This window comes from Pecten maximus, chromosome 16, assembly GCF_902652985.1.
Source record: "Pecten maximus chromosome 16, xPecMax1.1, whole genome shotgun sequence".
Lineage (NCBI taxonomy): Eukaryota > Metazoa > Mollusca > Bivalvia > Pectinida > Pectinidae > Pecten > Pecten maximus.
Genome location: NC_047030.1, coordinates 19,109,024 through 19,123,245, shown reverse-complemented (window position 1 = coordinate 19,123,245; position 14,222 = coordinate 19,109,024). Strand labels below are relative to the sequence as shown.

The window sequence follows — 14,222 nt, the reverse complement described above, 5'->3', positions numbered from 1 at the left end:
TGCAACTGCCGGGACCTGCCCTTTCCCACCACAGGTTTATATAGCATGACTCTATCTCCGAACACTGGACCATTAGCACAGCGATCATACCTTAATTTTTCGTATCGTTGCTTCACTGTCGACTTATCCCTGACTATCCGAAACGCAGCTTCCATAGCCTTTTCCTGTTTTCTTAACGTACTTCCCCGTGGACTCTTACCGAGAATCTGACCCACCAAACAGCACATTAACTGGATAAACTCTCGACCAAACATAACATAGTTTGGGGGAAAATATACGTCAACATGAGTTTAGGTATCAGCATATCCCAATGTTTTTGGTTTTGGTCAGCGTATATTTTCAGCATAGAACAGAGAGTTTGATTAAAGCGTTCTACTTGTCCGGCGGATTCTGGTTGATACGGAGTTGTCCGTGTCTTTTTGATTCTCAGCAGTCCACACATATCTCTCATCAACCCAGACTCAAAATCTCTTCCCTGGTCTGTATGTATTCGTTCTGGTACCCCAAACCTGCAAATCCATACATTAACCAACTTCTCTGCTACCGTCATTGCCTTGTGATTTGGCATAGGAAATGCTTCTGTCCACTTCAAGAACTAATCTATGATGACCAGAACAAACCCATTACCCTCCTCTGATGTTGGTAAAAGACCCAAAATACCCATGGCTATTCGTTCCATTGGGTACCGAGTCTGATCAAGGACCAATGGGGCCCTTGACCTTTTTCTCGGCTGCTTGGTCAGTAGCTCTAGCTAGAGTTCTATCAAAACCCAGGTGGCCTGCTGTTTGATTGTCATGAGAGAATTGCAGAACTTTATCTTTCATACTCGAAGGTACCGCCACTTGCAAACTTTACCTATCTTACCTTCAAACTGTCTGTACAGAATGCCATTTTCAACCACCATCTGGTCATGACTCCAAAAACATCGTTGGGACTTACTCGCCACTATTGGTAAAGTGGGTCTGTCGTTTTTACTTCTAATATGGAATCAATGATGTACCCTGTTGAATTTTGTCCAATCTCTGTTCATGTCGGATACCGTCAGGAAAATCCTTCCACAGTTTGTCCTGTGTGTGAAGATCTCCTGTTCAATCATTACCGAGCATGAGCCTGGCAGTTGCAAGCGCATCTTGAGGAGACTCACGCTTCGCTTCAACCTCTCCATTTGTTCCAGAGTCACCGCCTGACATGAGCTATCATCGACCTCATTACCGCCTGCGATTTCGTGACAACGCATTTGTGTTACAATGGCGATGCCCACTCCTGTATTACACCTTAAAATCATAACATTCAGCCCAATGGACCATCTCTCGCTCCGACCAGTGGGATAATGTCCTCCTTTTAGATCCCTCAGATTCAATAAGGGCTTATGATCAGTGACAGCTAATACAACCACCCAAAACTCACGGTCATATGTTCCCCATTTTCTCTCTGTTTTGTACTGACTTTTGCTTCCATACCCTATGACCTGCACCAAGACCTGACTATCCTGTTGTGGACACCATCTCTTGACACTTTGTGCCCCAGAAAAACTACCTCTGTTTGAAAGAACTAACATTTAAATGGTTTTTGAGTTTTAACCCCGATTCACGCAAGTAAGAAAACACTTCACCAAAGGCTGTGATATGCTATTCAACAGTTCTACTATGAACAATGATATTATCTATACGCCAATCAAGATTGGCCACAACCAGCTGCATTAGCCTTTGAAAAGTAGCAGGTGCATTTTTCAAACCGAAAGGCATAACCTTAAATTGGTACAAACAATTTCCTGTTGTAAAAGGGGTATTTTCCTTATCACGGGGATCCATCTCAACCTGCCAATACCCCTATGCCAAGTCCATCACCGAGAACACATTGGCCCCAGACAGTGCGTCAAGACAGTCATCGATACGGGGCAACGGGTACGCATCCTTGTGGGTACAGCTATTCAACTGTCTGTAATCCACACAGTACCTGAAACTCCAATTTTTCTTCTTTGCGAGGACTACAGGCGACGCCAAGGTACTGCTACCTTTCTCGATTACATTTCTCTCCAACATCTCCTGTGTCTGACGCGGCGCTTGCTTGATTAGTTGTGAGTCATTAGTGATAATTTTGATGTCGCACTACATCTGTTCTCCCAACTGAAAACACACCCTCCTAATCTTTAATCATCTTTACAGCTTTATCACGTTGTCCTGCGGCCAAATTACAAGGCGGCTGCTTCAACATTTATTCCCATTCGATATGTCGTTGCTTGCTAGGTTTTGTATTTAAACATAAATGGCATGAACCAGGTTCCATGATTTCGTAGACCCCAATATGAGATATAGAGTCCATGGTCGTATAGAACGTTCCAACATGGCTGTTCCCTCTCAACTGGCTTGTCAGATACATTTAGCGCCTGAACTGAAGCCACATCTTCCATAGCTGAGGTAACAGCTCTAGGAAACATAACATCACCACTGGAATTTAGATCTTTCCTTCGCTCAACAACACCCCAAAAATGTCTGGGAAAACTGTTTATGGATATACGGACACACTCACTCATAATAGTAATGGCCGAACCGGTATCCACAAATGCTTTTGTACGGTAGTCATCAAACTGCACCTCAGCATATGATGAGATATCATTCGATGATAAAACCGGTATCGCACCCTCCTCAGTACCGGCGGCTTCTAGTTTAAAGAACTCGGACATTCCGTACTAAAATGACCCCGACCTTTACATCTGTAACAGGTGACAGAATTTTCCCGTCCAGATATCCCCACCCGGCTGTTGGTAGACTGTCTCCCTCGACAATTGCCTCGAGACGAATTAGCACCCTGCCTCATTGCTGGGACATCCCCGTTTAAAATACCCAGGAAGTCTACACTCGTAACAGATCCGACTGCTACCACCGGTAGACTTCTCCTTTATTATGTCAATTTGTGCAGCCATAATAGACATTTGCTCAGAAATTTTGTCAAATTGTTCCTAGCAATAATGTTAATCACCATCTCCAACAGCTTCATCAACATCATATGGTACTGCACTCTGTACTGCATTAACCTCATCCACAGCTCTCCTACTAGCAATCTTTGTAGCCAGGGTAACAGCCTCATCTACAGTCTTTGGTTCTTATTTCCAACCTTTCGCCCACATTCTATGCCATTAAAAAATGTGTGAGCGTCATTTCCCCTGTGGCAACATCATTGTACTTGGGGAAGGCCCTTTTCACTAAAAACTTCAATGCTGCTGTCTTTAATTCCGTCCTAAAGGTTTCTAACATTATTTCAAACGAGTACGCCTCCCTCTTTTTTTGTTTTTTGTTTTACTTCCTTTCATCTACCCTCCCAAAGAACATAGTCGTCGCCTAGTTTACCTTCAAATTTAGGAGGAGACCTGAGTGTTGCCGACACTCTAATCACCCCTTCACCGTCGTTGGTAGGCATATTTATTGCTATTTTTCCTTAGTAAACTTCAAATTATATTCAATTTTAATTCCTGTGCCCTCATAACAAAAATTATTTACAAATAAATGTAATTTTTATAAACTGCTAACGAACAATGACCTTATTCAAATCTCCCGCCAATACGTCAAATTAATTCTGAGCGGAGTCGAGCAACTCTCACCCAAAACCACCAATATACTGTAATCATTAACGCATATTAATCACCGCTGCCACCAAATGTTATCCCACTATAATACACCTAGCCCTTCGTGTGTACTCACGTGCTGAGAGAAGTTCCCGAAGCTTCCACTCACTTTGCTGGTTCAGGAACGAATGACCATCATATCTACCTTTTCGTCTTCCCTGTCCTTCCTGTCCTCTCCTCGGAACTCTTCTAGACTATACATATACAATGGCTTAATATGCCTAACCAATTTACATGTACCTAACAATTAGATTAATATAACAAAAACCGTACACAGCACGGTACTCTGACATGATCATAGTAACTAATCTACTATTGGCAAAACATTTGTCGAATAATTTGCTTTTGAAATTTGTGTGTATAAACACTATCTTCTAATATCGACCACAACATAATTCTTACTTATACATCCGGGCGTAAATCCTGTTTCCGATATCTCACCAACTGGACACTTTGTTTCAGTTCCTAAAATTTCAAAAAAAGTGCAGAAGTGCCATTAAGATTTCTTTAGCATTTCAAACAGTTATTTGAATTCCTATACAAACTATCGCATCTATTTGTTATTTTCCACTTAAATGATCCATGTTATACTAAAGGTTCATGACCAGTAAATATCACTTGCTATGGAAATAGTTTGTACAAACAGAAACATATATAACAAAGATAAGTAGCTCTTTTTGCCCCTATAGTCTACGTGGTGGCCCCTGACCTTCCCACAATCCTTAGCGGGTGTTTGATAGGTGACAAGGCGATCTCGATAAGGGATACGATTGACTGGTTACGAATAAAGGGAACCACCATTTGTACGGGAAAATAGCGATGTTTCTTATATCTCTAATACATGTTTCTTGTACAAACACCAGGGTGTTTGCGAGATTAGTTATGGTTTTACCTGTGTTTCTTTTGAAAATGGGACACTCTTGTATTCACAAAGGCCTAACAATTCTCCCTAATAAACCAAACTGGTTGTTTCGTTTACAGAGAGAATAAGTAGAACTTTTTTTAATCTATCTCAAAACAGGCTACAGATACGAAATTACCCTTTTCTATATGTAACAATATGACATTTACAAAGGTACTCCTATACTTGAATTATAAAAATACATTTTAGATTTTAACTTTTAGTGTTGCAAACTCACATATCCTATGTAATAACAGACCACTTCAGAGGGGGTAGGTAAAGTACATGTGTCAATGATTGTTTTGTATTTATAATCAATACTCAGGTGAAATATTTTTATTTTTTGTAATTTTTTATTTTTAAAGCATTTTCATCAACAACATATGATGTACATAATAAAATAATTCATTCAAATTCCCTTCCGTTCATCATCATCCCAAAAAAAACCACATAAATCAATATAATAAAACATACATAATGATAAAATAGAATTAAACACTTTTTAAGCTTTTAGAGGTCTTAAATAGATAATATTTTTTTCCATTTATTCCAATCCAGATCAAACTTTTTCAAGAAAACAAACTCCTTTTGATGTTGCTATATATTTTTTCAGATTGTGGTGGTCCTTAATTACATTTATTCATGCATGTACATTTAAAGAGCTACTGGAACATCTGGTTATATATATGTAATGCTTAATAACCATGGTAATTTCATTATCAATATTGTTATACTTTCCAAGTGGCGAAAATCCAAAAATAAATGATTCTTTATTGTAAGTGAACGGGATAACTAGTGCTTCGAGAAGTGATTCAAAACTTTGCAAAAAGAACTGAACTTTTTCACATTCCCAAAAAAATGAATTATTGTTTCAGGGTGCAATTTACAAAAAGTACACAACGGACTTGTAACAATGTTTGCTTTAAAAAGAACTGAATTTAGAGTTAAAATATTGTGCAAGATTCTAAATTGAAACCACTGAAGTTTTGAATTATTTGTTACTTTAAAAGGTATGGAAAAGATATTTGCCCATGTTGAATCTGTAAAATCAAATACTTCATTCCACTTTTTTTTCCTGTAGCAATTTCTGTATTTTTTGAAAGACTTTTATATATGATTTTATTGTCTTGTTGTGATTTGAGAAATAAATATATATTATGTGGAATATATGGTAATGTCAGGTCTTTATCTTTGATCTCCTGTATATGGAAGTTTTTACGAATAGAATTAATAACACCCTGATATTTAAGAAAGTTTGTTTGTATATTGTATTTCTGAGTAAATTCGTTGAATGTATCAAAAGAACGAGTATTTAAATCTTTTAACACATCATTAACTACTTGAACACCCTTCCTAAACCAGTCTTTATAGAAAACAGAGTGTCCACCAATACTAATATGTGGATTATGCCATAGTGGACTTTTTAGAAAAAAGAGTTGTTGATGTTTTGTATTACTTTCTGATGTCAATAATCTTTCCGCAGCTTTGAAAACATCTGCCAAGAATTCCTTTTTACATTGTTTTTGACATAAACTTATATAATCAATCCCAACATTTATGCAATAGTTCCAGTTAAACAGATTGTTGAATAAAACCTGCCATTTTCTTATACATGTATTATGAAGTTATCTTTTTGACCATCCTAGTTTAAGGGAATCAACAAAGGCATAGATATTTATCATTTTTAACCCACCCTCTGAATAATCCTTAGTTATTACTTTTCTCTTCACCTTATCAGCTTTACCATTCCATAAGAAATTAAAAATAATGGTATTGAGTTGTTTCAAAAAGGCCGTACTGGGGTTTGGGAGTGAAATAAACAAATGGTTAAATAGAGAAATAAGGAGGGATTTAATAATGTGTATTTTACCTATAGGGGTCAATATCCTTCTATTCCAAATTTTAATTATGGATTTTAGTTTAATAGGTTTTTTATCAAAATTAAGTCTAGGTATTTCATGTAGGTTGACACTAAAATCTATTCCTAACAGTGCAAATTTCTCCCTCCCCCATTGTAGATTTAGATCAGGCAGATATGTTTCATTACTATATTTTTTACTCCCAATCCAGATTATCTGTGTTTTATGTGTATTGATCATGAGCCCAGATATTTGTGCAAAAACGTTTAATTCTTTAATAGATTCTAGCAAGGACCTCTCAGATCCATCAAGAATAAGAGATGTATCGTCTGCATACTGAGATAGAAGTATCGGAATGTTATCAACGTTTATACCTAATATTTTTTTGTTATTTTTTAGGTAAAATATTGCTAGCAGTACCTTTCAGACAAATGGAAAAACAACTTGTATTATTTTTATAATGATGCTAGTTCCAGAAATGGCTCTGGATTTCTTGATAGGAAATACATTTTGCCATTGGATTTGCTAATATTGGACAATACGTAATGGATATCGAACTCAGTGTCGGTATGCATCGCTATACTAACCTGGGCTCGTGCATGCTGTTATTAGCACGTGCACGAGCCCAGGTTAGTAAAACGATGCATACTGACTCTGAGGTCGTTATCCGACTTACCGCATGGTCTCTAAAATAAAACATCGCGGCAATTGCGGAGGAGCCGAATGGTTAGCGTCCTGGATTTTGTACTATTGATAGGTATCTATGTGTTTTCTAATTCCACTAGCGCGAAAGGTATATTTTTATATTTTTGTTACAAAATTAAATGAATTCGTTCTGAACTTCGATTGGTTACTTTTCTGAATACATCTTGCACGAGCGAAAGTTATTTTCCTTTGTTTCGAATTACATGTAAAGAAAAATTGACGCCTTATACGACTCTGATACCATCATTGACCAACTCTTCAAGGACAATACCCGATGAGTTCCGGATGGTACGTTACCTGATTGTCACGCACGAGAGGAGGTTGAAAACCAAATACTAACCTGTGCACATGCTCCAAACAGGTTAGTATTTTGATACTAACCTGTCCTCGTGCGTTCTATGGGGTAATACGTCCATAACTAACACTAATCAAACAAAGGAACTAAGCGGTAAACAGATAGTATGTCCTTGGATTGTAAAAGTGCAAGGTAACATGTGGTTCATTACGGGAACAGCATACATTTTCAAAGGAATCTTACGTAACAACGATTTTCAATTTCGTTAAATACCCAATGCAGAACCTCACCAGCGAAAACCTGTTTTGGAGCCAGTATGGTATCTGCGGTGAAGCATGACGGTGTTACAATAGGATTCGCTGAGAGCGTTGATCTCAGTAACCCTCAGTAGGCCAGGTGTGATTACCGTAGTCGCTTCGTAAGAACCATTGGTTTACAAGTAAAATAAATCTGAACGGTGATTTTTTGTCAGAATTGTGGTCATGAAACTTAACCAAAGTTCTTAGTGGTCACTTTTATATTTGTATCTAATCTATTTTATGACAAATCCCAAACGAATTGTACAGCACATGCGCCTGTATCCACATATAGTTGTATTATTGTGTCGCCTCTCTGTGTATTCGCATTTCATTAAAACACTTAATATAGGAAGACTGACCACCAAGGAAAGAGGCAGAGCAGTTGTAATGTTAATAGCTGGCAGTGCTTCGAAACAGGCAAGTACATGCTATGATGGGAAATACAATTTAATTCATATTACGCACACAATTTATTGTGATACATGTTTAATTATTGAAGGCTGAAGGAAGCCAACAAACTGGCTAAATTGTTGACCACAGACGTCAACCAAGAGGAAGAGTTACGTCTGCTCGTCAGGATAGATATATAAGACGTTTTCATCTCAGATTTACCACAGCTGTGGAGACAGAAAGAACTAAGCATGGAGCACATCGAAGGTCTGTTAGTGCTCAAACCATTAGAAATCGGTTAAAGGAGACAAATTTATCATGTCGGCGTCCTAGGGTATGCCCTGTTTTTACTCCGACATCGTATTCGCTTAGCATTGGCAAGGTGTCATCTGCGATTCACAAGAGCAGACTTGGCCAATGTTCTTTCTGTTGACGAGGTTAAATTATTCTCCAAGCTGCTGATGACCACAAAAGAGCGTACAGAAGAAACAGTGAGCAGAATGATGCCAACTGCGTTATTCCGAGGGAAAACTTTGAAAGCTGGTCAGTGATTATTTGGGGAGGTATTGCCTTGTATGCAAAGACATAGGTTTTTCGGATAAGAAAACTGTAATGGCGACTTCGTATCAAGCAGATGTCTTGTAGCCAGTTGTAATTCCCCATATGAGAGGCAACCACAGAGTGATTCTATCCCAGGACAATGCACCTTGCCATGCCACAAGGACCACCCAGCAAGTATTGACCAACAACAGCATACGTTGTCTGCAATGGCCAGCTCGCAGTCCGGATTTAAATCCCATTGAATAGGTTGGGGTGGGGACCTCTTGAAAATAAAAGTGAGGGCATGAGGCCATCAACAGAACTTTGGTCAACTGGAGCAAAACATAATAGCTGAATGGAATAGAATTGGGTAAAACACTATACAGAATTTCGTTTCATCAATGAGACGACGATGCCAAACTGTTATCAACGCAATACTCATTGAGATTGTGACTTTCACTTTTCGAGGCGAGGATCTTGCAGCTGCAATACCGGCTACAGTCAGCTGAATACATTGAAACGATTTGATACCCCATGTCACTAAATATGAATAATTAAATTTATGATTTATGAAACAAATCTTATTATCAATTATCATTTTATGAATCAAACAGTGTGCGACCACTTAGAACTTTTGTTAAGTGTACATAATTGTATTTTATTTTTTCAATTCATCATGATGTATGACAATCGAATTTAATACCGTCGTATTGTTCTATTATCAAAACGTTATTCCCTTGTAATTAATCTTATCAAAACAATAGTCTCCTGGAGGTGTCGTCAGATAGTAGTAAGAAATTATTCTTACCAAATCAATAGCCAAAGTCCCCTGGTTGTCTCGTCAGATAGTAGTCGTGAAATACACTTACCAAAACAATAGCCAAAGTCCCCTGGTTGTCTCGTCAGATAGTATTCGTGAAATACACTTACCAAAACAATAGCCATAGTCCCCTGGTTGTCTCGTCAGATAGTAGTCGTGAAATACACTTACCAAAACAATAGCCAAAGTCCCATGGTTGTCTCGTCAGATAGTATTCGTGAAATACACTTACCAAAACAATAGCCATAGTCCCCTGGTTGTCTCGTCAGATAGAAGTCGTGAAATACACTTACCAAAACAATAGCCAAAGTCCCCTGGTTGTCTCGTCAGATAGTATTCGTGAAATACACTTACCAAAACAATAGCCAAAGTCCCATGGTTGTCTCGTCAGATAGTATTCGTGAAATACACTTACCAAAACAATAGCCAAAGTCCCCTGGTTGTCTCGTCAGATAGTATTCGTGAAATACACTTACCAAAACAATAGCCAAAGTCCCCTGGTTGTCTCGTCAGATAGTATTCGTGAAATACTCTTACCAAAACAATAGCCATAGTCTCCTGGAGGTGTCGTCAGATAGTAGACATAAAAGGAACCACAGTTTTTCACTTGAACTGTCGACCATGTAGGAAAGCATTTTGAGAAAAAAACGACAGCACACATCGATGCATTTTTAGTCTCTCCGGTATTTGGTAATGCTACAACAAATAATATAAAATCAATAAAACAGTATCAGACATATCAGGTTTTAGTCCTAAATTCATTTCAAATAAACAATTATTTGTGCATTTTGCAGAACTAAAATCTACAAGATCACGTTCATACCACCTAATCAAGAAGAAAGCACCGAAAAGCAAGCATGATCAAGCAATTAATAAAAAAAAAACACGTTATCAATCCAACAATTAAACACAATATGAGTGGGACGTTTTAATCCAACAACTAAACACAATATGAGTGGGACGTTTTAATCCAACAATTAAACACAATATGAGTGGGACGTTTTAATCCAACAATTAAACACAATATCAGTGGGACGTTTTAATCCAACAACTGAACACAATACCATGCACCTGCTTACCCCTGGTGCAATCAAAAATGAATTGTTGAAGACACCTTTTCATGAAAGGGTTAAACAACATGCCGAGCGTTGAACACATTATCAAGCGAAGGAGCGACATTTCTCTGTTGGCGATTAAGGTTTCGCTAAAACTTTTGGCTTGATGAAATTGTATAGCACAATAGTCCAGTATCATGTTTTGTAAGGTGACAATGGGGTCCTAGTTTGTGGACACGTCGATTTCTTGTCTTCATCAAAGCATAAATTGCAAAATATCCCGCTAAACACATTTTCATCTGTGAAGACCCCGTGTGGAGGGAGGTCAGGGCGACAAAGATGAACTTTAGTCTATCAGGATGACTACGTTCAAACTTAGTCTTGCATGCGTCATATAACTGTGCGAGGCGTAAGGCAGTGTTCAAGAGTGAGTCTGTCATGATTACAAACTGTTTTTAGAGTTCATGATTCTTCTTAAAAAGCTATGAATAATGCCTAGGAACCAAGTAATTTCTAAATATTATGGAGGACTGATCATCTGAGGAGTTGACCTATCAAATAAGCGTCTTCAGTAAGAATTTGAAATTCAAAAGTATTTCTGAACCAAAAGGAGGAAGGAATGTATTAGTAATGATCAGACATCGATGCTTGTTGTGGGTAATAATCACATCTTGACACTTGTAGTCGGTCCCGGTTATTTATGATTACGATTGTCATGTGATGCATTCTGCGAGAAACAAAAAAAAATTGTTTTATGGCGTTATTTTAAGTGTGGACGTTTTTTGTTAGGCGGCAACCAAAAGCAAACAGAGAATGTTTTGGAGTAATATAACTAAAGGTACAATAAGAAAAAGTGTGTCGGTTAGGTGAATTCTTATTCTGTACGTTTTGTAATGCCATTGGTCGATTTTAAAGCTATCAGATAGAGTCAAGTCATCATCACAATACAGAAGATATTCATTACAAAATAAAAAGTCCAGGGTTTTACCACTCGAAAACTTCCTTGTTCGAAAATAGCATTGCTTAAAATGATATATATCTTTGTAATGTAAACTTAGCTCACGCTGTCACGTTTTTAACCTAATGTATACAGTTAGAGTACAAAAACTTGTTCTTACTCAATGGTCTCCATTTAGATATAATTATTTTGTTCATGAACTCCGCGACATTAAGTACGATTCCACCAGATTAAATTGCTGTAAACTCGCATTTGTTCTTTACTGGTACACGTCCACTAAGCTATAGATTTATATATCGAGGACACCTTGTTTACGTGAAGAGAGTAAAATGACATCAACTTTTATGTGTTTGGAGATCTACGCCTACAGTTACTGACCTACTTCTTTGAAATTTAGCATAAATTATGATAAATTATAGTTGTGATTCACCGAAGAGAATTTTTATTCGACTATCTTTTACAAAGATATTACCATCTATTTATAAGAGCATTTGATTTTCGTCTTTGAGATCCTCAATTTTTCGACTGAATCTTTAAAACATGTTAGAATTTAAAATCATGACATTAAATTGTGTTGGTGACTACTTTAGTAACTCTGAATTAATTATTATCCCTCTCTGTAATGAAAGGCGAGGGTTAAAGCAAGCCACCTTATTACTGATCAGGTAATGTAAATACCAACGACAGGTCACTGATAAGAGAAATATTGGTGCTTGTCCTATTTACGTACCAAAACAGTTAATAATGATTGGAGAAATGTTGGTGTATGTTAGATCGATTTTCATTTCAAAGACACGGCTAAATGATTTAAGAAATAGTGGTGTATGTCGGTCCGATATTCGTAACAAAGACAAGACACAATGATTTAAGAAATTGTTGTGTATATTAGTCCGGTTTCCGTACCAAAGACAGGACATACTTATTTGGAGACATTGTTATGTATGCTAACCCGATTTGTTGGCAGCAACACTTGACAAATTCAAATTTGATTCAAAATTACAAGCGTTATCATATATATCTCAGCACACATTTTTAAGATTCAATTAGGATTTAAGCCTAGTTTAGACTTTGCATTAATTGTCAAATCAATGTTAAGTAGCTCGGTTTACTGTTAAAATTTTGTAATTGGACTTTGATCATTTATGGTGATATACATCTACATGTAGCTATCAACTCTGAAAACTTATTTGTTAAAATAAAATAATTTAGATATGGAATAAATAAGTATGCTTTATTATAGAAATGAAATCGATTCAATATAATAATGTTGCATTGTTATTAACAATAAAATGGAAACAGAATGTCCATATTCCATCATTCATATCGATCGATTCACCCAACAGAGAATAGAAAATGTAAACTTTACTTATTTTACAGCAATTGCAAAACAAGATATATTAACTTATATTAATCATGCGTGTTGGCCCGAATAGAAGCGCGCGAGGGGTCTTACTGTTGGAGGAAACCGGAGTACCCGGGGCAAACCCTTGTGGTCGGGCAGGTGACTCCATACCTTTTCACGTCCGATCGGGGAATCGAACCCCGGCATTATAACGAAACATTAATTGTAGCTAAAACTCGATAAAACAATGCCACAATATGGACAAAACCTATAGATCATACCGACATTCTATTATTCATGATTTCCAAATTCCTGCATGTTATTTCATTTTAAATAACTCTCATTTGTCGGATTTATTTTAAATACATTACCAGTTCTTGGAATTAAATAAGAATTACTTACTGTCATTCATCCACACTGGATTTTTCGTTCCACATGTTCCCGAATTAGGGGCCGTTAGAGGGATGGTACCGCCAGCACCCGACACTGAGCGATACCAGCCTTCAGTCAACAGAACATCATTTTGGTAAACACTCCCGGCGATGACGGCAGTAGAACGCCATGTATCGTTCAATTTGTGGTGACTCAAGTCAGGACAAGGGTCGGTTTGTCCTGGAAACAATGGAAAAAGCAAATCAAATCATACCCAAAGTATTGAGGAATTTATCAAAATGTGTCATGATATTTCTATTTGTTTAATAATTATGGTTTTATTCTTTACACTGATACTAACCATGAGTTGAAAAAATCAGAAAGGAGAGCCAAAACCAACAGCTATGAAACATCCTTGATGTTAGCGTCAGCGCGCACTAACCGTGTTTCGAACGGGTTACACATTTAACTACCTTGATGACGTAATGTTTAACCACAATTATCAAGATCCGTGTATCAGCTCGCAGTACTATAGGACATAGTAGAACATTTGGAGCAAAAACCGACGAAAATGTATCACTAGTATTACAACCAATTAGAAGCCGCTTGAATGCAAATCATTGGAATCGGATGACATGATTATGAGAGAGACCCGGGCGTTCTGACACAGGCCATGGAGAAGGGTGATCTAGCACAGGCCATGAAGAAGGTGATCTAACACAGGCCGTGGAGAAGGTGATCTAACACAGGCCGTGGAGAAGGTGAACTAACACAGGCCGTGGAGAAGGTGATCTAACACAGGCCGTGGAGAAGGCGATAAAACACAGGCCATGGAGAAGGCGATATAACACAGGCCGTGGAGAAGGTTATCTAACACAGGCCGTGGAGAAGGTGAACTAACGCAGGCCGTGGAGAAGGTGATCTAACACAGGCCGTGGAGAAGGTGAACTAACACAGGCCGTGGAGAAGGTGAACTAACACAGGCCGTGGAGAAGGTGATCTAACACAGGCCATAGAGAAGGTGATCTAACACAGGCCGTGGAGAAGGTGATCTAACACAGGCC

General features: G+C 37.9%; 1 protein-coding gene across 1 annotated transcript in view; it reads right to left on the bottom strand.

Moving 5' to 3' along the window:
* Positions 1–13,578, bottom strand: part of LOC117345094 (von Willebrand factor D and EGF domain-containing protein-like) — a 29,900-nt gene extending 16,322 nt beyond the window's left edge. Inside the window, exons 1-4 of the mRNA XM_033908044.1 lie at positions 13,520–13,578; positions 13,189–13,398; positions 9,969–10,127; positions 4,025–4,087 (exon numbers count right to left, since the gene is read on the bottom strand). Of these exons, the coding sequence (XP_033763935.1) occupies positions 4,025–4,087; positions 9,969–10,127; positions 13,189–13,398; positions 13,520–13,571 (484 nt within the window). The 5' untranslated portion in view covers positions 13,572–13,578. The remainder of the gene's footprint in view (positions 1–4,024; positions 4,088–9,968; positions 10,128–13,188; positions 13,399–13,519) is intronic.
* Positions 13,579–14,222: the final 644 nt, after the last annotated feature.